The sequence below is a fragment of the Scomber japonicus genome, chromosome 4 (genome assembly GCF_027409825.1).
Source record: "Scomber japonicus isolate fScoJap1 chromosome 4, fScoJap1.pri, whole genome shotgun sequence".
NCBI lineage: Eukaryota > Metazoa > Chordata > Actinopteri > Scombriformes > Scombridae > Scomber > Scomber japonicus.
In genome coordinates, this window is record NC_070581.1 from 10,683,118 (window position 1) to 10,706,853 (window position 23,736).

General features: G+C 40.5%; 2 protein-coding genes across 2 annotated transcripts in view; both read left to right on the plus strand.

Annotated features, from left to right (window-relative positions):
• LOC128357125 (transmembrane protein 26) overlaps nt 1-15,287 on the plus strand; it is an 80,502-nt gene extending 65,215 nt beyond the window's left edge. Inside the window, exon 4 of the mRNA XM_053317368.1 lies at nt 15,108-15,287. Coding sequence (XP_053173343.1) covers nt 15,108-15,287 — 180 coding nt within the window. The remainder of the gene's footprint in view (nt 1-15,107) is intronic.
• A 47-nt stretch (nt 15,288-15,334) lies between these two features.
• The window catches only part of ajap1 (adherens junctions associated protein 1), a 71,234-nt gene continuing 62,832 nt past the window's right edge, over nt 15,335-23,736 (plus strand). The window contains exons 1-6 of the mRNA XM_053317370.1: nt 15,335-15,363; nt 15,493-15,606; nt 16,229-16,302; nt 16,354-16,835; nt 16,983-17,047; nt 17,454-17,567. Coding sequence (XP_053173345.1) covers nt 15,335-15,363; nt 15,493-15,606; nt 16,229-16,302; nt 16,354-16,835; nt 16,983-17,047; nt 17,454-17,567 — 878 coding nt within the window. The remainder of the gene's footprint in view (nt 15,364-15,492; nt 15,607-16,228; nt 16,303-16,353; nt 16,836-16,982; nt 17,048-17,453; nt 17,568-23,736) is intronic.

The following is a 23,736-nucleotide window of genomic DNA, read 5'->3' on the forward strand; positions in this document are numbered from 1 at the left end:
CTGCATCCATCACAGACTTGAGCATCTACAACACCGAGCCCGTCGGGCTCCAAAAATCCTTTTATTATGTTGTGCCAGTGGGACATGGCCTCTTATCAAATCTCTCATCCCATTGGACCTGTTATGGGGGATTTTCTCTGTGGGAATCTTATTATTGATGGTTTTCTCATTTGAATAATTTTGCAATAACAAGAAAATGAATATCCTGTGTCCCTAGCCTGGTAGCATTCGTGGAGCTAAAAAGTGTATCAGTGTTTTAATAGCTTGCCTGTGGTTGTTGTTGCATTACTTTGAACACATTCCGGGAAACTATTTGAATAGTGTCTGCTCAAAGATAATCTTCAGCTAATAAGGGTATTTGTATTCCTCTGTCACAATGGTTTTATTTGCTCATTATTAAAAGCATGGTTTTTATCATGTGCCCCTGTCGTATAAATCAAGAGCTGTCTATGTGATGGGATTTAATGCAGGAACTACAGTACCAAATGTAAGTCTGTCACATAACATGCATCAGATGGCATGATGGAGAACAACACACAGCACTGGATTCAAACTAAATCCTGTAAATTCCATAAAACAAACAAAAGAGGGAAATGCATATCATCAGTGCTGGCAGAAGTATGAAGATCTTTTAACTCAGTCAAATTAGCAATATAACAGAGTAGAAATACTCTACAACAGGAGTTTGAGACAAAGCTTTGAAAATGGTGCCCCCTCACCTCAGTTTACTTGCTTAATTTTGTTCAGTTCCTGAATGCCTCCACGGGATCCTGATTGGTGTAAATACATTTTTAAAAAAGTCTGTTTGAAAACATTTATTAGTGTTAAATTCCCCCAAACTACTGTATCTCTAAACTATCCCTCAAACCGATTCACACATATTTTGGTTATTCTATGTGATCTCCTTTTGATAACTTTTTTCACTTCAATTCACTGAACCTCCCCTGAAACTGTTTAGACCCCCCCATGGGGAGGCCTGCCTCCAGCTATGAAAATATCTTCTATACTACACATACAGCATTCAAAATTTTACATAAAGCTACAGCGTGTATGTTTTTTTAGTTGAGATACGACACAAAGTACATCCTAACATGGAAAGGTGTTATCAAAGGCTTCTATGGCCCAGGCTCACTGAACAGTCATCTGGTAGCAGTACAGATATTTCCTTCTCATTTTTTTAAGTGAGCCTTGCCCCCTCTTACTATGAGAGAGTGAGCACTTACTTCCCTATAAATTAGTTTTGTCCATATCCATGGGACTCCCTAACGCTTTGCAATCAGTGCTGTATAAATACTGGTACAGCGTATGCTCCTCTCTGTCCTGCTCTTATTACAGATATATCTGAACTAGCTGCAACCTTTCATGGACTCCCCTCTGTTGGGCAAATATGTAGGACTTAAGGGAAATGATGTTCGTTAAAGGCTTCAAAAAACACATATTAAAAACGATGTTAGATCACTTTCCATGAAACTTCAGTCCTTCTTTAAACATATGAAGCAAGCCACGTGACACACAAGGTTCTGTTCCAAGGCTGGATTTTTAGACACATCTGTAGAGTAACCACTGCTGTACAATTGCAGAAAAGCTAAACCTAAAATTGCCATTATTCTACATTAACAATAGGCAGAGAATATATTAAAAGCAAAAGTACCAATATGAACTTTAACTTTATTTTCTGTCAAAGAAATTAGCAAAAGTATACATTTTTCAGCCCGGTTGCATCGCCAATTACTCTAATACCAAAATCCTGGTTTGAAGTCTTTGCCTCTCTGTGTTACTGTGTCAACTGATCACGGTAGTTGAGATTATTTGAAGAGAAAACACACTTCCTTAATTAACCAGACAAGAAATGTGGGCTTCAGAGCACCGTGGCTGTCTTTGTTTGATCAGTCTTGTTCTCTTAGAAGCAGGTAGCACTACTACACCAAGAATGCTTGCTGTGGAGTTGTATTGGTTAATTAGATTTTTTTTCCTCCCCCCAAAGACGGGGAACTTGTTAGCACATGTACAGACTGTCCTCTCACTCATGTGAAAATTCTCGAAGACATTCTATTACAGATTCCTGATTTTTGTGATAACAAAAGAGAAATCATCTAAAGAAGGAGAAAGCGACCGCAAACTTGACAAAAGTAATTTCAAGGCCTGTCAACACGCCGACTTGCTCGAGACATCGCAGCAAACAACAATGGGTATCAAGTCAGCAGAAAATGAGGGATAAGACTTGAGGTATATTATGATGACCTTCTGTTTTGTCTGGTTTCAGTGCTCAGCTGGCAGGGGAAACAAGGTGTACACAGAGATTTGTTGTCTGAGTGTTTACGTGGACCATCGACAAAGCCGCGGATGAAGAAGGTGTCCATTAAAACACCTCAGGCTCTGCTTGTGCCATTGTTGAGAGAGTCAAATAATTTATCTTTCTGATGTGAAAAGAGGACAAAATCAATGTGGACAGAACGGCCAACATCGATAAGCTGGAAGAATTACTATTGTGCAAGCTACATGATATGTGGCAAGGGCAGGGTAGAAATGTGTTTTCAACAGAGTGAAGCACGTCTTGAAGTCGAAAAATTCGGACCAGAAAAATCCAAATTTAGAAGCGGTAGAAGGAACACTTTTACTTTTTATGAACTGCATTAGTAGGCATGAGACATATGTTGTATAAGTGCATATGGAAAGGCAAACCTGGTAAGTTTTCTATATTACTCACTTAAGTTAAGAAACTAACCACACAGAAAACACTGTCATAACTGACTAAGAATATTATGACTAGGGATGTCAATGGTCAACAGTTAATCAATTAACCACCAAGAATATGTTTAATCAATTACACAAGTTGATATATGGGTTCATTTGCATTTGGGTATTGAACTTGTTAGTTCTTCCAAATTTCAGAACCTTGCAGGTCAGAGAGTGTGCACAACCCCGAGAAACGAAACTGACTCCTGTCCAAAACTAACAGGGACACCAACTGACAAATACAAAGAGACATGACAGATCCATTTGCACAGTGGCTAGCAGCTAGTTAGCATGGCCACCATTGTTAGCATAGCCGAGTCATGCTGTGTGTAGCCCACAGATTGTATAAAAATAAGGTGTAACAGTGGGGTCATTGGTTTAATACTCACATACTGTTCATATACTGACTCATAGTTAATCTCTACACCAATTCACATTCATAAATTCCCCCATCATTCATTAATAAATGTTTGATTTATCTCATTGGGAAAAAAGCATATAAAATTAGCATTGCATTAATTTTATTTTCATTTTTGTAAACTGTGGGTCACATTTAGGGAGACGTCCGGCTAGAAGAAATGTAAAAATGGGTAAAATTTGACCCTGAACAGCATGTAAGGGTTAACAGCACAGTGTTGTGCTGTAGTATGCCTAACCCTAACCCTATAACCCATGTCTATGAGGCTTATAACTACTGATAATGGCCATTCCATCATATAATAACATCCGAAATGGGTGGCACATCCATAGCAAGTTAGTAAAGTCTTGGACTGATGGATGGACAGTCAGACTTTCCAATTCTCTGTTAACAGGACAAAACACTCACTAAGAGGGGATATATACAAGCAAATATACAAACTTCTCTGCAGAAATGTCATGATCAATTTGCTGTGACAGGACTTTGCAAGTTTTCATTTGGCTAATACAGGCTATTCGGAGGTATTTACTCAGGGGTTTGGTTTGGCTTTCGCTCCATTTCAGCCCATTAAACGAGTGTTAATATTACATGCCTATACTGCAGAAGGAATTACCTCCACTCTCATGAATATTCCAATAAGGTTAGGTAGTAGAGGTTCAGGAGATATCTTCCCTCATCAGCTGAACTCTCTGCAAAGATTATACACAGGCATCAGTCGCCTCAAAACAAAGAAGACAAAGACAGAAATATAACGTCAGAGGGAGTTGTTGCAATTTTTCTGTCAGCTGAGGATATCAACAACGCATGCTAAACTGTTTTGAGGGCTTTCTGCACTTGCTTTACTTAATGCATAGACACCTGTTCATGGTAGCAACACAAAACAAGCTGAAGACACTTCAGACAAAATTGCTGACTTTTGTTGATTCAAACACAGGTAAATATCTTAGTAGCTGTTACAGCTGCATAAAGGTAATAGTCAGAATGTGCCATCCGGTGATATTACAATGATATTTGAAACTTGGCTGTAAATAAATGTCAGTAATACAAACAACATACAATAAAAACAAAACCAAGCTGAACGTATCAATCAAAATATTCTAAAAACACAGTTATATATAGTCATTAAATGGAAAGCACTTGCCTTAAAGCTGGTATAATCAATATTATTAATAATGGATCAAATGACTTGTGAAATGTATATGAAACGTATCATATAGTGATGAACCCATGGACAATTATTGCCCAGTCCTGCAGTTCAATGTCTTTTTAGCTCAATCTTTTGTTTTTTTGGCCTGCAACCTTACTGGTTTGTTGACTCTCACTACTCTCAATCAGCTAGTAAGTAGAGTATTTAGAAGCTGAAGAGCTGGACATTTCCTTTATAAGAGTTGGAGGAGAGCAAAACTGAGCTAAAAGGAGAGCGAATATTGGACTTCATCAGTTGGACATGACCACAAAAACACACACAAAAAAGCTATTGCTGCTCTGAATATGCTACTGTGTAAATATGTTTCTTGTTGCTTATATTAAAGCTCATATTAAGATGACCAAACATAAGCAGTGCCAGCTCCAGAAAAGAAAAGAGAATGCAAACTGTACATGGGAAGGAAGGACATTTTGACCCAAATATCCGTTATCCAGATATCCACTGGCTATAGCGGAAACTCTGACATATTGGTCATTGGCCCCAGAGGCTAAATCATCATCAGTTAGCCAATTAGTTCTGAGACTGGTGTTGGAGGAACAAAGAGTAGTGTCATCCTACTCACCAATCTTCCAATTGAAGGACGACCGCTCTACCTCCTGAGCCGCCCGTAGAAGTGACATTTAGTTTTGGCCCAAAGTGCACAAAAGGGTGAAAGAGGGAAAATCACAGTTTGATTGAGTGAAAGAAGATTTTGGTAGTTTATAGGATTCAGTGGAAAGAAATGAAAACAACAACAACAAGGAAGTTCTTCAATGTGTGGGAATTTCAGACTGAACCTGAAAAACCTGCTATTTCAGTGAGGCAGAACGTTTTCTTCCAAGCCGTTGAGCTCTGTACTGCAGTAGTTGATACTGCCAGCACACAGACGGGACAGCACGCCAACTGATTCCACCTGAGACCAAAGCTACCCTCACTCTGATAATATAGGACACTGATTATTGAACCAAGCTCATGCTACATACCTCACTCTGTGATAGGGCATACATTTCCAGCTGATGGCATTGACCTCAGTGTCAGTGGAGAAGTGGGAAAACGAAGATGAGTTAAATAGAGACATTGGCTTGGGGTGGGGGAGAGATTTGAGGAGAGTGATTACTGTTTATGAATAAGACTTGAGTTAAATGTTCAGAGGCACTGACAGTGAAAGTGGGGTTCCCTTCTTACTGCTAGATAGGGTTTGAATCGTACGACATATGATAAATTTAATGACCTCTTGTCACAATGAAATATCTGATGTCACCACTGCAACCCCTACGCTGATGATTTGCAGCACCACAAGGTCATGGCGGCGATATATCTGTCAGCCGGCTTTACTCGTTTACTTCCAACAGTTTCAGGCCTACAGTATCATTCAAGGGTTGAACTCGAAAGCAGCTGTAAGATAGATGGTGTGATAAACATGATGTTCCTCGTCTGATGTCAGCGATCCACATTTTGAAACAGCTGACATCTAAACAGGGACAGATGTTCTTTGAAATGCATGGATTAACAACAAACTATGATGACCTCCCTCTGGAAAGCAAAATATGATATGCTCATTAGATTTAGATATTTCACGTATAGTGTAAATTGTGATTTGACGAGGTGGCTCAATAAAAGGTCAGGAGTCACCAAAATCATTTAAATTAGTCTTTTTTACAAGTGGGTCCCTGTATTGTTTGCATCATGCAACTGCTCAGTGACACACATACAGCATGTGAGGAGTGTGAATCATATCATGATGTCAATGATGATGATGCAATGCACCAACAAGGGTAAATAAGAAGAAGACTGCTGGAAGGCTAACATTGGTGTAAATAAAGCATGATTAAAAAACTTAAAACAACTGGATTTGTAATGTTGTATGAGGAAGGAAATGCACTCAACATGTCAAGTATGTGAAACTTTTTTAATTTTAAATTTAACAACTTTTTCTTAACAAGAGCACAGGGTACCTTCAATTGCTAAAATCTGGGAACATGTCCATATCACTAAAAATGAGTCTAACAGGGACAAGAGACATTATTCAGTCAATAATAACTATACAGATTGTGAAAAAACTCCCAAGTCAGGCATTTGGAAGAGAAAATGAAGGTGAATGCTATAAAAAATGACCCAAGCAATTCACTTCCAGGATCAACTTATTGTACTTACTATACTTGTGCACTCACACATTTTAATGTGTTTGATGATAAGTGGTTTAGATAATATGGCTATATCTGATTGAAGCTCTTTTTTTGCATCATCTGACTTTGAATGAGTGCAATGTCAGCATAATTGCTATAAGACAATGGCCAAAACTACAAAAAATAAGATAATAAGATAAGTTGTAACAAGCTTGAACAATAATTTTAAACAATCTCTACACAGGCTGTCTAAGCATCACATTAGCAGTATGTAGTGTAGGTCATCTGCATTTTGGCAGTGCTGAAAACATACAAACCAACACACAATCACCAGTTAAATGTGTAAAACAGAAGAAAATAGATTTGCTGTTACCATGTGTAGACTGCAATGTACCGTATCAAGTAAAAGAGAAAATATGAACCTATCCTTTGATATGCCAGTTAAACATAAATACAACATGTGTATCATCTTATACTCCTATTAATTGATACCCTTAGGACATTTTCCCCCTATTTCACAAATGAAGCAGGTGGTAGCTATATATTTGGAATTTTCACCCAAAGCTGAAAATGTGGAAGACTCACTTCTTCATTCTGTGTTTGTCTCATGGTGTCGAGAAGAAAGCCTATCCAATTAAAGCAAAACAAAGATGACAAGTACATCAATGTGCCCCAGTGAAACTAAATCAACTCCATTAAAAAGCAGCTCGTACATCTAACATCAGTCCAGTATCGTGCTTGTTGAGTCTGCCGACTAGCCTCCTCAAAAACACTGCCCATTACTTTAAAAGGGTCTTCTTTTAATATGCTTTTGATCCTACACCCCTCAAGATATTCTTTACTATTCTACAAGTGACCAAATGATGATTATTGTTCTCAGGCTGCCTGACCTGTGGAAAAATAACGCTGTGGTGCTCAGTCATAGAGTGATGGTAATGAGTGAATTTAATCACAGCTTTCGGCCTCTCACAAATAACGTGATGTAAATTTTAAAATGAGCTGCTGCTCTAGCCTTGAAGGAGGCATGAGGACTTAAGTGGAATAACGGGAAACTGAAGTAAACAAAAAATCACTGTAGTCTTTGAATGCCCAATCAGTATTTATGAGCATGACTCCAAGCCTAAGTGGCCACAACAAAAGGGAGATGCGCCATGTCAAAGTTGAACAAAAGATCATTTATTTAAACTAATTAAATCAAATTAAAAGGATGTAACTGAATGATTAAAGTATGAGGTGTGGAAGTCAGTGGGATCGGTGGTGTATGTGATGCATAGGTGGTCCCTGTGTGTGTATGTGTGTGTGTGTGTGTGTGTGTGTATATGTGTTGGAAGGTGGATGAGAGCAAAAGAAATAACTAAAGCAGCATAACTAAACCAAAACTAAAACAGGTGCCTGAAGGGAGAAGCGGAGAGCTGCAAACAACAGCAGCAGCAGCAACAACAAGGAGTCAGAGGAGAGAGAAGCTGCTCGCTACAACCAGACATTATCACCTGGGAGCAACAGCGCCAGGTGTCCCCAGTTGGGCTAACGAGCCACCTGTAGAGCACAGCAGAGCAGACAGATGGATTAACAGCATACCAAAGATGACGGGTTATCACAACACCGACAACTTCCGCAGGACCAGACAATATTAAAACAAATGTGTTGATGTGTCGTGCTAGTGTACAGCCTGAATACAAATTTACATATTAAAAAGTTAGGAGTCAGTACTTTTTTTTTGTTATAGTTGCCTGTTTATTCAAATATAATCCCCTGGTTACCATATCCCAGTCAGTCTGGACTCTAAATTCTGGGCTGCAGTTGCTCTTCTACATCGATCACCTACACAGTAATTGTCATTTACTACAATTTATTACACTCTGTGGATGCAACTGCTTAAAAGGCTATCAGGATAATAAACGTTTATATTAAATAATAGAATTTTACTTGCATTAATTTCCCCTCGTGGCACCACCCTTTGAAAAGAGGAAATTGATTGCCAGTTAATTCATTTAGACTCATCAAATATACAAAACTATCAATTTAAAACTCTGATTCAATTAATAACTACAACCACAATTACTGTATCAATAGCTAGTGAAGGTGAAGCGTTTTCAATAGTAGAGGTTGGCAGCATTCACCCCTTTGCAATATTAAATAGACAGGCTTGTGTATTCAAAAGCATTCATTTAAAAGATAAAGTAAGACACACAATATGTCATCTAACTATATTAACTTAACTAAGGTACTAAAGGAGGTGTGGTATTGTTCAAGTGACTGTGTGTGTGTGTGTGTGTGTGTGTGTGTGTGTGTGTGTGTGTGTGTGTGCATGCTTGTGTGCACCAGAAAGAATGTGTGTTCTGCGGAATCTTTGAGTTGCCTCTGTACACTAGTATGCTATGCCCACTTAATGTTAACAGTCCGTGAGGGGAGCAGGTTCCTTGGTGTGCCTTGTTTGCTGTGCTGCTATGTTAGCTGCCAATTTTGTAGGTTGGTGGATGAGCCAGGCTTGGAAGATTTGTGGTTCTGATGTCAAATACAGTATTTGGAGTACATTGTCTTGATAATGCAGGTCAGAGGAAACTGGTCACTCCTTTGTTCTTCTTGTAGAGTTAGCAGCTTGGCGCTAAGTTGCTTTGTTGTAATAAATCATACTAATCCTTTAATAGTCTTGCAAATAATGATAAAATATTAATTGTAACATTTATTGTTATAAAATAATTCAACTACAAGTGTATGTGTGTATTTGGATTACTGGCATACACTCTAACAGCACTGTGCCTGAAAATATATCGTAATTAATACATTAGAAATACATCATCTCACACAATGCAACTAAAGATGAAAATAACATTCACTAAAGGAAGAAAATGGAGTACTTATTGCCTAATTACGAGGTCAGCATCTCCACTATCTCATAATTATGATATCTTTATGTAAGATGCAGATCTCATAATTCTGAAATCAGTGGCCTAGCTTATGAAAAAATAATTACATAATTATCATGAGTTTCTTGTCTTGTAATGAGATACAGATCTCAGAGCTTTAATTCCATGTTTTCAAATGTATTTATGAGATACTCTGTTAAAATTACAAAATATTGAAGTCATAACTATGACAAAGTCTCTAATTTGGTCTCAGTCCAATCTGGTGAAAGCAATGTGATTCAGTGCTTTATGCATTATGTCTTACGTGGAAACAGTAAAAATCCTATGAACCCTTAAAATCAATGCATCATTGACACCCAGAGTTATAAACAAGCAACTGTGGTGCTTTTTTGCTAATTGAGCCTTAAATCAAAGGCCTCACATTGAATGAAGCTACGTATCTTGAGGGTGGATAAGTAAAATGATTCAACATCCAACAATAAATAGACACCATAAAAGTGGCAGAAAACCGTGAGGCCCGAGCCAATTTCAATGATGTGAGCAACATGAGAACAGGAATTCTTGGAGCGAGCCGTGACAGTTCACACTTATTTTGCTTGAGAGTGTTGTATTTCAAGATAATTTCCACCTCCCCAACTTCCGCTCATCAGCACATTTGGGTATCCTCTTGCGAAAGTTTGGCAGCCACTGACAGCCTTCTAATTCTGTTGTGAAACATCTCTATCTGAATCAAATGTGTGTTTTCTCCATGCAGAACCCTGGCACAGGGCACAGTAAGTGGGAGACTGACTCTTACATCACCAAATAACACTGCCATTGACTCATATGCAGAATGATCAATATCAGTCAAGCTTTCTGAGGATTAAAACAGGATGACAGTGTATTGAATACAGTTGCAGTGTCTTGTACAAAGTCGGCAATGTGCTAGTCATCAATACATGAACTTGTCCTCATTTACAGAGCAGATTAGAACAAAGAGGCTGGATTTTCAGTTCTGACACCCAGAAAGACTTACTCAATATATCCAGTTCAATTCTTAAAGGAGCACTTAGTAATATTTTACATGGCCATAATTTATCAGTGGCTGCTCCTGCAAGTGTTACTAATGAAGTGTTTCTAATGACCCCAGTAGCTGCAAAGATTTAAAACTTTCCCACTAGGCAGTCTTGGCCTGATCTTGCTTGAGTGCATCTGTTTTGGTCTCTCCAAAAACAGAGAGATCATTGTTGCAGTGATCTGTGGTTAGCTAAAGTTTACTGTTGACATAGCTAAGTTTCAGTTTCTCAGAAAAATATCTGCAAACATATTATAAGCATTCAGAGGAACTTTCATCATGTTTTGTCTTGCCAGTCTATCTAAGGTCATACCAGGCGGGGAGTTCTGGTCCTCTAAAATGAAGCCAACGCGTAAGTAACTTAGAACTGCATTCTATCAAAAAGCAACCAGGGGGCGACCATTTTGATGTCAAAAGGACTTCCGTCTCTATACAAGTCAATGGAGAATTCACCAACTTCTCACTTGATTTCTAACCTCAGCAAACGTTTTCAAATGTGTTTATGGTCTCAATCCCTAGTTTAAAGCCTTCTTCAATGCAGTATGATGTTCATTTGTGACATTTTGGCCTCCCTGATGTTATATTTGACGATAAAGCAGGGTATGCATTAGGGCGTGGTTACGTCCTGATTGATCAATATCAATACATTTTCCAATAATGTTATATGCACAGAATATATACATAAACATACATTTGTTTGTAATGATCCATCAAATGTGACAAAGATATGTAATGGAGAAATTATATTTTACAGTCTATAAACCTTGTTGTATTAAATGACATCAGTGCACTGAAACAGTAAACACAGTTGGGAATTTAATACTCATAAGTAGCTATAAAATAAAAACAAAACAGAACAAAAATAAACATGTGTATAAATTAAAGTTTAATTATGAAAAAAGATCAAATATACAAAAAAATGCTGCCTAAATAAGAAAATATCGCCACATATTGGACAAAAGATTCACCAATACTGATATACTGTATCTGTGATCGGTCAGTATTGGCTGATAATATCAGCTGACTGATATATCGGTAGTGCTCTAGTTCATACAGGTGGTATCATCCCAATGTAAAGTCTATGGACATTACTGCACATGTTCAGCAGGTCACACAATGCAGAAGCAAACCCAGAAGCTAGAAAACATGTTTTTTCTTATACATCAAGCGAGCAATTTACATTTAACTGAATAGGCATCGTCTTTGACTCAACTATCGAGTTCCGAAAAATACATCCAAGCTTTGTACTCAGTGGAGATGTGATCTTGGAATTTGTAATTTATACAGACAGGTGACAGATTAGAGGAAATTAGTGATAAATAGAAATACATCAGAATAGCTTATACTTGCATTTAGAACACAAGCAGTCATTGAATGGTTGAATAAGCATGGAAATAATGTGAATATGGCCTTCACAGTTATCAGAACTACAGCTCAATGTACTGCAGCTGAAGAAAATCCAATGCAAATAGACAAAGAATAATCAAGTAATGACGACAGCACATACGTTGCATTGACAAAAAAAAAGCAGGTATAAAAGAATTGATGAACTGCATGTGCCATTCCATATCTCTGCAGGTTATTAAAGTTTATAGAATTAATTTGAAATGACTGATAAATGGTCTGTATCACTTAAATGTTTATTCGTCCTGCAAATGACCACAGTCTTATTGTGTGCCATATTTGAATATGAAGGAACAATGACAAATGTTTTTCTGGTGCACATTAGAATATTTTTGCAACTGATCTAGTGAACTGTATAGACTCACACAGGATGTGCCTGTCTGCTGTTTGGACTAATTATGTAAATGAAAGTTTTAGTTCATCAGAAGTTCACAGAGTGTTGGCAGTTGAGAAATAATTCATTTTATCATTTGAGGTCCACAACATGACCCATTCGTTTCCGCATCATGGGAAATATTCATGATTCATTCATGATTCCCGGATAAATTCCCCTGCTGAGATGAGACTCACATCCATACATACTCTCATTTGTTTGATTTTTTTGATTTTTTTCTTTTTGCAATGTAAAAGACAATCTGATCTGCATCTACATCTGCCACCATATACAACTGCCTGAGAATACATACACTAGATAAAAGATTACATCTATCTGTTCTTACGCCACAGATTTTTCTGACATTCTGCATTTTGCCCCTTAAATAAATCTATATATTGCCCCCCAAGACTTTGTTTTTCAATTCAACTCCACTATTGGAAAAAAAAGGATAAAGATATATGCATTACATATACAGTATATGCTTCGTACACAATGCATTTTAATTTAAGAAGTTATTGCTCCTCAACTATAATTATGATTGATTGTCCCAAAGAGTACTAGTATCATTCACAGCAGGTGACATGTTTATTGTTGCTCAGTTTTACAGTCAGTCCACAGATTCACAACTCATTCATAAAGTACTTGTCTGTGCCATGTCACTGGACTCAGGCTCGATGCTGCAATGTAATTTAAACAAATGGTACAAGGCGCCATCAATTGAGCATCATGGGGGCTTGAAAAGTCATGTATTTACTCTAATATTTCAGTTTTCTGCTGCACTCAATCAACCTTCTCCCAGCGCTGTGGGAGAAAAAGTGAGTGAGGAAATTGAAGGCAAAAGCTATTATATGTAAGAATCCCCACAGCACGCTCTCTGATTTATTTTGTTTGCTCTCCCTCGACTCTTCTCCCTTGCTTACCTCTCCTTTCCCGCTCACTCGTTCACCCTCTCTCAATGTCTTTCTCTCTCTCTCCCTTCACAATTATCTCTTATAGCCTGTGTGGTGATTAATGGGTTTCATTTGACATCTTCTCCTACCCTTCGCCGAGCACCAACAAATAAAACCAGGGCTCAACACACAAATTGTCCCTCAGAAGAGCCGTAAAACTGGCGGAAATACGGGGGCTGCAAAGACAATGAAGCAGAGAGATCTGGCCTTTGGAAAGAAAAACATTTGCCGAGGAACGGCCTGGAACGATTTCCTCTGTAGCTTCTCTCCCCAGAGAAATCCCCCTACTGCTAATCTACAGTTATTGCTACTGCCAACGGCAGACTCCAAATTAAAGAAGGGAAGGGATAAAAAACACTTAGACCTTATCGTCTCTCCACTACTCGTTGTTATAAACACTTTTTGTTTTTTGTGTTCCGGTGGCATTTTTTGGCTTCTCATTGGATGAAGATCGTAAATGAGAAAAGGCAGATCTCATTGATCCAAATTCAGAATCAATGAAGGCTTTCATATGTTTTTTGGTTGGTAGGAACATTTTAAAGCATGGGTTTGGGTTTATCATTTATCACCCTTTCAGCAACTTAACAGAGCCATAATCATCCAAATAAGGGCAAAGAAAAGCCTTTATATAAGTCTGAAATCTATAAAAACTCACTGGGTATAGAGGGAATAAAATGAGGAATTCAGACCTCAGTTGTTGCTTGGGATGTGACCGATGGTAAGATCCTCATCTCAGAGTATTTTTTCTTACAATTCTGAATGGTAATTGGCACATTCATTGGTAAATTGAGGTAACTTGAGTGCAACAAGCCTCACTGCATAACATCAATAATAAGACTGATTTTAAAGTCTGTTTTATCAACTGGACTAAACCCATCTTCTTATAGAGAACATGACATGTGGGTGAAAGCTCTGCAAAAAATGTGTAGGTGGACTTTGAGTTCATTATTGATTGTTCTTGTTTTAATTGTTGTCAAATTTCCAAGGATTAATACTCTTCTTCTTAAGAGAGCTGTTCTGTTGTCACCTCCAGCTCACTGCTATGGACTGCTAAAGTCCTCAAGTCTGTGAGTGTGGGACAGGTAGAAACATTTGGATTCAGCCCAGGAAGCCTCTGAGAGTTTTGGGGTTTGCAACAACCACCTAGGCAGACTGTGATAGGCTGAGATAAATGTCAAATAAACAAACACTCCCTGAAAAACACTTCTAGTAAAGCTTTAATAAAACAATGATTCTTGTAGTCACCATCAGGACTATGACCACACTGTTACAAGCATACACACATTGCTAATAATCACTCCTTAGTGGTTCATTTATAGTCTTTGACAGTCACTCTGATAGGATCTTTTTCAGAGAGCAAAAATTGAGCTTACAACCTTGTACAAGCAGCCTGTCTTCTCCAACATATCCAACCACTTTCTTTCAAAGTTGTTTATTAGAAATATATTACATACATATTCAAGGAAGTTTCGCACTTCCCTTTGGGAAACCTGATCACAACCCCAATCATTTCTTTCCTTGTACATCTTTAAACTGAGGTGGGCCTTTCCTTCCTGCTTGGGGGCATTTTCAGCAGTCTTATCCATGAGGCATGGTGGGAAATGCCAGCCAATGACATTCAGCTCAGTAAAGGGTACATCAGTCCATCTGCTTTGCAGTTCACAGCCGTCTGACCACTTACCAAACCCTGTCTGGGCATCATTACCGTATGTTCGCCGCCCTTCTGACAAGTGGACCCTATGTGAGACAAATACAAAGGGAGCCCTGAGGTCATTTAGAAGTGGATGTACCAGAGAGGAAAAGGACATAACGAATGTAACATGTAATGTGTGCCGATGTGACAGGGTCAGTTTAATATATTGGTTTGCTGTGATTTAATTATGTTTGAAATTTCTTTTTCCGAGCTGACCTTGAACATCCCACAGCTGACGGACAATCAGTGCAACAAGCCACAGCTGGCAGCTTGCAGGTATGACCCTTTTTATTGCAGGCCAGAGACGTCAGACAGAGAGATGAGCCAGAGAGAGATGAGCCAGAGAGAGATGAGCCAGAGAGAGGAGCCAGAGACGAAGGAAGGCCAGAGAGGCCGGAGAAGGAGAAGATGAGGAACCAGCCGGAGAACCAGCAGGCCACCGAGAACCTACCATCGCAGAAAGATCCTCCTACCTGAAGTGCAGCGGCCCGTGTCTGTCGGCGTAGTTACTCCAGCCTGGGTGAATGACGTTCAGTTATCACCCAGGAAAACCGTGAGTGTTAATTCGTAAATCCAAAATGCAGACACTGGGAAGGCCAGCTGTAGGGCCAGGCAGAGGAGGGAGTGAGAGCGTAGACGGGTGTGTCGACAGAGGGCTGGCGGTTGTGTTCTGTGTCTACAGGCGGAGTACCGGACTGAGGGAACGAGTAGATCCGGAGGAGGAAGAAGGTCTCACCCCCCCATCATCTCCGAGAATGAAAATCAGCATCCAGTCCTGGGAAGGACCTCCAGGACGGTCTGGAACTGGGAAAAGACTTTGGACTGTTTTATAATAAATCCTGGTGAACTTTATATATTTTTATGTGGTTTTTTAACTCTGCTCCGTCCTGATAAAAAGAACCTGTAAGCCTATCTGCAATTATGGAGTCCTAAGCTCCTCAACTTAGGTGGCGTTGTTGGCAACATTTTAAAACTAAATTATTGTTTCGGCTTTTAAACCAAACCAACCACGTGACATTTTCTGGCGTTGACGGCAGGATCAGGTACCTGAGCAGAGTTAAAACCAAGATATTGTTTTACACTTTTATTTTGGTGGCTTTTACCATTTTTACAAGTTTTAAAAAAATGATGATGATGATGATGATGATGATGCCTGTTTTTCCGGGTGCACCATGGGTACCAAACTTGGGTGTCCAAATGTGGAACTCAAGCATTGAGGAGATATGCCGCCAGCACCCTGATGAGTCTTCAATGCCCTTCGACAGGACGCCCTGTTATTAGAGGAGGATGCATGTGGACACAAAAGAACCGAGTCTGCCAGGTTGGGTGCAGTGGAGCAACGCTGGGTAGCCCAGCTGGGAGGGAGAACATCAACACGGATGCCCTCTCCCGGTTTCCTGCAACTTGCCCCCAACCAGAGCAGCCGACAACCAGCACTGCAGCTGCTGTAACATCAGCAGCAGCAGCAGTGGAACCAGAGGAGGATCCCCTGGTACAGGTTCCCAACTGGGTGGCTGAACAACAGACCGACCCTGACATCCAGGCCGTAAAGAGGTCCAAGGCGTCAAGAGGTGTGGGAACGACACCACGAGACTACGGCGCATGCCAGGAAGGCTAGAGACGCCAGAGCCAGGAAGGCTAGAGACGCCAGAGCCAGGAAGGCTAGAGACGCGAGAGCCAGGAAGGCTAGAGACGCGAGACGCGATAGCCAGGAAGGCTAGAGACGCGAGAGCCAGGAAGGCCAGAGACGCGAGACGCGAGACGCGAGAGCCAGGAAGGCCAGAGACGCGAGACGCGAGACGCGAGAGCCAGGAAGGCCAGAGATGCGAGACGCCAGAGCCAGGAAGGCTAGAGACGCCGGGGAAGGGAGAGGGTTTTGCACAGGAACTCTCTCGGACTGTGTGCAGGTTCCCTGCCACAGCCATGACCCCCAGCGTCACAATTGACTGGAGGAAGACCAGCAGAACTGCCTATGTTCTACTGTGTGCCTGCCCCAACATGCCTGCAGAAGTTAATGAAGCACCTGTACGACGGTGAATATCACCAGAGCGCTATAGACTGTGAGAACTGTTGCAGAGACTGCCAACTGTTAGCTGTGGGGGGATGTGACAGGGTCAGTTTAATATATTGGTTTGCTGTGATTTAATTATGTTTGAAATTTCTTTTTCCGAGCTGACCTTGAACATCCCACAGCTGACGGACAATCAGTGCAACAAGCCACAGCTGGCAGCTTGCAGGTATGACCCTTTTTATTGCAGGCCAGAGACGTCAGACAGAGAGATGAGCCAGAGAGAGATGAGCCAGAGAGAGATGAGCCAGAGAGAGGAGCCAGAGACGAAGGAAGGCCAGAGAGGCCGGAGAAGGAGAAGATGAGGAACCAGCCGGAGAACCAGCAGGCCACCGAGAACCTACCATCGCAGAAAGATCCTCCTACCTGAAGTGCAGCGGCCCGTGTCTGTCGGCGTAGTTACTCCAGCCTGGGTGAATGACGTTCAGTTATCACCCAGGAAAACCGTGAGTGTTAATTCGTAAATCCAAAATGCAGACACTGGGAAGGCCAGCTGTAGGGCCAGGCAGAGGAGGGAGTGAGAGCGTAGACGGGTGTGTCGACAGAGGGCTGGCGGTTGTGTTCTGTGTCTACAGGCGGAGTACCGGACTGAGGGAACGAGTAGATCCGGAGGAGGAAGAAGGTCTCACCCCCCCATCATCTCCGAGAATGAAAATCAGCATCCAGTCCTGGGAAGGACCTCCAGGACGGTCTGGAACTGGGAAAAGACTTTGGACTGTTTTATAATAAATCCTGGTGAACTTTATATATTTTTATGTGGTTTTTTAACTCTGCTCCGTCCTGATAAAAAGAACCTGTAAGCCTATCTGCAATTATGGAGTCCTAAGCTCCTCAACTTAGGTGGCGTTGTTGGCAACATTTTAAAACTAAATTATTGTTTCGGCTTTTAAACCAAACCAACCACGTGACACCATGCTTACTGCAACAATACTACAGTGGTGATGTAAGTCTCCTGGCAGGCTATAACACCATCAGTACATACATACAGCGTGACATTTAAATCATAACCGAAGGCTTTTCATAATTCTTTGTCTTCCCCCCGCTATGGATGATCAAATACCATTGTCATGCAAGCAGGATACCAGCAGAGTCACACTCACGTCTGCTTGAAGTTTGCAGATATTCAGTTTACAATTAGCAAATGGTAAAACATTACCCATACAACCGACCACAACAAAGGTATTCAGCACAAGTGGATCTCCAATCAGCAAAGTGCCAGAGTACACCTCCATGTTTTACGTTAACGGGGAAACTAAAGCAATGTGTAAGTAAGGGGAGATATAAATCATTCAAATCACCTGTCTTGAAACCTTGAAGGAATTTATCGGCGAGTGTGGAATGAGAAGGTGGCAGCGGCGGTGGTGGTGGTGGCGGCAGCGGGGGTGTCTGAGCGAGCTTTACAAGCTTCTCAATAAACATATGAATAATTTTGAGAGAGTCATAAAGAGCTGCCTGTTCTCTGATCTTAAATCGATGGATTGAGGATAAATTAAATGCCACAGGGAAGAGAGAGTAAGCAGAGGAAGAAGGAACTGAGCTCAGGCAATATTACAAGGTGATTAAAACAGTGTCTCTCTGAATTGCTACACTGGGAGGTTGTCTCACAATGAGGAACACTGATGTAAAAGAAAAAAAAAAACAGGAGGCTATCTTTTGCCCTGATGTGTTGAGGAAGCAGGCTCTCTTTTTCTCAGAATGTGCAGATTTCAGGTTTTACATTTGAACATTTGTAAAGTGTCTGACAGTAAGTGCTCTACATGCTGGTGGGCTTTCGTCAGCACAATTGTGACGAACTGGTGGTGCTGAACATAATACTGTAACACTTTTTAGGCGTTTATCCAAGATTTCCAGCCCCTTGACAAGCAGTAGTTCAGTGATGATTGAAGTGAGTATTCTTGCCAAACGGTGTATGTATGTTTACTGGCTAATAAACTCTGGCTAATGCAGTCTGAACCATAAAAAGCTGTTATTAAGTGCTGTTATTAAGTGCTGTCATTGTTCTGTCAGGGTTCTGATGCTCCATATTGAGAGAAGTGGGTTTGGCTCCTGCCTTACATCGGATTAAACTAATCTGATTTGAGCCTGAGATGAATCTTATTGGATTTGTGACCCTCATTTCACTGACATGGCATAGAGGCAGGGGAGTACTAAAGAGGAAAATAGGTGTGGAGATGAGGGGCAAGGCGAGATCAAGCAAATAACACAACCTTAAATGCCCCTTCCAAATCCAGAATGACTGAATGTGCGCTAAATCTGCATTTACCCACGAGACAGAATGGGGGCATTAGGACAGAAAAAGCAAATTATTATGTTCGTACAGCAAAATCCTTTGAATTGCAGATGAAAGCAAGTAAAACCTATTAACTGCCTCATAATACGCTAGTGGCACACAAGCTCTTATCAAAACCCACTATTATTCAGCCGCTGGCAGATAACAGTAGTGGTATGGTATGGTCGGATATGTTACAAGGATGACTGCTGCTTTTGCTTCAAGGGTCCCGTTAGTTCCAAATGTCATATTTGTGTAGTTTGCGAAGAGAAAAGAAAAGTTCATAGCCAGAGTGTCTTTAATCCATTGGCTGATATTTTTTTTATTGCTCAGCAGCAAAGTGATTTACACGATCCCACTAGTGCAGCCTGAGGAGTAATACCATCAATTTGCCCTGATTCGGTTTCAGTGGCAAACCTCTCACACTGGGTAAACCCATTCCCTCTGATCACCTCACTGCTTAAGTGGCCGGCAGTTAAGTGTGTGTTTTTAGCACAAAGCCCAGTGTCCTAAATGGACATCCTGACAGCAATGTTTGAAGCCAGATTACTGTCAAAATCCAAACTATGCTAACAATAAGCAGGTAAGACAATATCTGGTGGCTTAAATAGACAGCTAGGGCTACAAAATCTAGCAATTTGTCCATTTTGGCTTATAAACTGATGTACACAGCTCATCCTTGACCTTGAAAAAGGAGTTCCAAAAGCAGCCACACCACTAGATCAATGTATTAGCTGTTCTTGAGCTTTAGATCATATCACATAATCCTCATCATCAGGTAGAAATGGAAGAGAGAAGCCCGTAAAATGCTCAGAAAACATGTACAATTCTGTGACAACCTCCATCTGCTGATGAAGATCATGTGATAGGACTGAATGCTGCAGAACAGCTATTAGATGGACCGTGTGATCTTTATTCTTCACAACAATTTGCATTTACAATTAACCCACTTTTAACACAAACAGACAAGACAAATAAATGCTGGGTGAGGCAATGACCTTGCGCTTATACGAGAGTTAAAGAAAAGGTTTTTAGATATCCGACAGCAGAGAGTGACAAGAAACGCAGAGAGGAAGACATGTAATTGACATCTAATTAACCTCCTCAGCCAGAATCAAACCAAGGACATCACAGTTCTTGCTTTATAGTAGCTTTAAAGGTCCATATCTAAGATGCGCAACTACTTACACTCACAGCTTCGTAAAGCTTTTAGTGGTTAAATGTATTTCTCTCGATGTAGGCACTATCTTTCTACAGCCGCTACCATTTTCTTTAAGTTGAAGCCAGTATTCTATCAGCTTTCCTCTGAGAATACCAATAACTGGAAACTTGTGGTCTGTCCACTTTTGCTCCCTGGCTCTCTCTCTCTATAGATATCTCATCCTACTTAATACCAAAGCCAACCATGTGTGATATTGGCTGTGCTGGCTTTCCAATGACCACAATCCACCCACTGCTCTCCAGCTGTATTTTGCTTCACCAATAGTCAGGAAACTGTGGTTATTCTGGCTCAAATTTTCTTATATGAGGACAGCATTTTTTCCAGGTGACAAGGGCACCAAAGTGACTTGAAATAGATCAAATTACCTTTGTGGTCATGCTGGTCATCATGCTCTATTTCCCATGATAGAGGTGAAGAGCTTGTTTCTCTGACCTGTGTTCTACCTCACAGAGTTCTCTAGTAATAAAAAATCCTCCTATACTTCATTAGAGGAGAAAGATATGTCTTTCCAAACATTTTGTGTAGTCTTACTTTCACAACAAGAGGAATCAAGTTCAAGTTCCCAACAAGGTTTATGTTATATGCTTAGAAGTGTTTCATTTTGCTTCAGGTAATATAACAGGATCGATGGAATAAGAGAGAAACCCTTCTGTCTGGGCTGTTGGACATTCAGACTCTAGCTCAAAGCTACTACACAGACAAAGCTCTTCTCTGCAGGCTTTATCCATTGTCTCTCTTTTTTATGTGTCCTGGGAAAATGGAACAAGGCATTTTTCTGCACTTTTGACCAATCAATTAGAGCATTCTTTTCTCCGTGGTGCATTTTCTACTTTAAGTTATGTCATGCATATGCCTTTTTTCAGTCGGTGTTATGCTTGTTTCCATAGCGATGACTCCCATGCTCCCACAATCTCTACTTCCAGGTAGGCACTGCCGGGGTGACAGTGCTTCACTGAAGAATTTCTCATCATTACAGCTCCTCTGCTAGACTAAAGAGAGAGATTCTAGCAGTTCTAGCAGTAAGTCAATTGTCCTTGAATGTGCTTCAATAAATTTCCATTGATATCTCATTGAAAGGCCCAGGCGTTTACATTCAACATTACCAGAATGGCTTTATACTTGTGTTTCCGTGTGTTAAGCTGAATAAAAAAGGGTCAAAGTAGAAGAAAACAGACTGGAACGGCTTTAAAGTCAATACAAATCAAGAGGAAATGAGAAAGATCGAGGACAGCAGTTTGTTTCAATATGCTTTTTGTTTCATTGCGTCACTTCAAATGACTTCACTCTTATGTCAAAATATTTAATATTATGCTTTACCACTGGATATATTGGTATCCTCTGGACTTGGAGAATACCCTGCTCCACCAAAATTTAGCCCCCATCACTAACACAAATTGAACATTTCTTCAAGGTCAGCTCCCCACATTTCGCATCACTGCTTCCCCTCCCACCGGCTCTGCTGACGTTGCTCAAATTCTAACTGATTTATCTGGCTGCCTTTGTATGATTCGACAAAATGACAAAATGTAAGAGGTAGCAAAGAGCTGGAGCTGTGGAGATGTGCTGTAACAGCCTTTAAAGCCATGCATTAGAACAATAACCTCTTGATAGAGTCTACTTGATAAAGGCTTCTCCTTTTTTTGTGCCATGTGCCCCACTTTTTCAGACTATAATTTTCATGCAATGCTTGCATCTGGAATGCACGGGGATAAGGGTCTTGCGGCTAGTCAAATAGTAAATCGAGCCTGATTTAATGTTCCCTCCACCATCTAATCATGTAAAACACTCAAGCACTGTGGTGATTTATCATGTGCCAATCTTTCCCACTTCCAGCGGGGACCGCACAGTCTGTGAAATGGATCGAGTCACTTTGTTGTTGCATTTCTTCGCTCATTCCAGGCATATGCCTATCCATAGATGCCAAATGAAAGATCCACAGCCTGTTTGCTTGAGAAAACATATGCTAGTGGCTCCAAGACAACAGTTATTCATTGTATTGTATTGTATACCCCTTTTCACAGTCTTCTCTACCTCGGTTTTTCCCTTTCCCTGTTTTGTCTTTTTTTTTTCTTACATCCGTCAAAATGAGCTTAATTCCATCTGCGGGCACAGATACTTAAAACTTTGCTTGCAGCTTCACAGTTGCAACTCGAGGGTGTCTGAACTTGTTTGCCTCACAGGTTGACATGTGAAAAATGCGTGTAACTTCTCTACAGCTGTGTGAAAGCAGACGAGGGAGTTGAAAGTAGTGTATCAAGTAGATACTAGTTGTTACAGACAGTCGGAGCAGGTGAATGGGTACATTTTGTAAGCGAGCTGTTCCTCCTCTCCTCCTTCAGCATTCATCTTCAAGCTATCTGTCAAGATATAAACTGCCAGTTCCGTTTCCGACAGACTTGTCCCGCTCTTGTGTGCAGCACAATAAAAATACATTTTTTGTTTACCTTTCCATGCCAAATACCACATGTAAACTAAGGTGAATGTGAGTTGAAACTTCATTGAAAAAAAAATCTGTTGTATGTCTTTGAATAGAGAAGATATGACATTTCCCTGGGCACCAGCCCAGTGTGCTGACAGTGCGCCTTTGTCTATTTCTGGGTGCATGTGTGTGCGTGGGCTCTGTATTTACAAAGAGAGAGAGTAAGTGCATGCAGTAGATGTCCAGCTTAATGCCAGAGTCTTGCTGGGGAGTGTCGAGCATCAGCCTCGGATGGCAGGAGATCAATGGAGGTGGCTCATCCACAGACTCTAACAGCCACCCTGCTCGCACTTGCTCACTTTTATCTTGTCACTCACAGACCCTGTAAGCAAATAGCCTCACACAAATAACATCAAATAAATGTAGTCTGATGGTAAAGGTAATTACAGATTCAAGAAAATCATTTTTTCATCCTCATATGTGTGTGAAAAATGGACTGTACAGGCTACTGCATCAATTTACAAAGTCTGGAGGTATTGCGGAAATATATTAAAAAAAAGAATGGCCAAAATCAATCCATCAGTGGCAGTGATATCTTGATTTATAGTCCTTTGTGTGGGTTAAGCTCCAAACACACTGAAACCTTCACTTCCTATTCTGCAACATTGAGACTTTAGGCTGTGAGGCAATTTCAGAGCAGTGGTCACAGTCTGTATTGTGGGATCACATGGTGCACTCTGGCTGAAAAATACTTTTTGGAGAGAGAAATCACAATCATATATACTTACAAATAAAACAGCTGTAAAACAAATAAATTTTTTCTCAATTTCACCAACACTCCAAGATGACTCCATGTATTGACATGTCATCCATTAGATGTGCTAAAATTTGAAAAGCCTGAAAAGAGATGGATGTCAACTGGCTCAGCTTTAGAAAAAATATTGTACT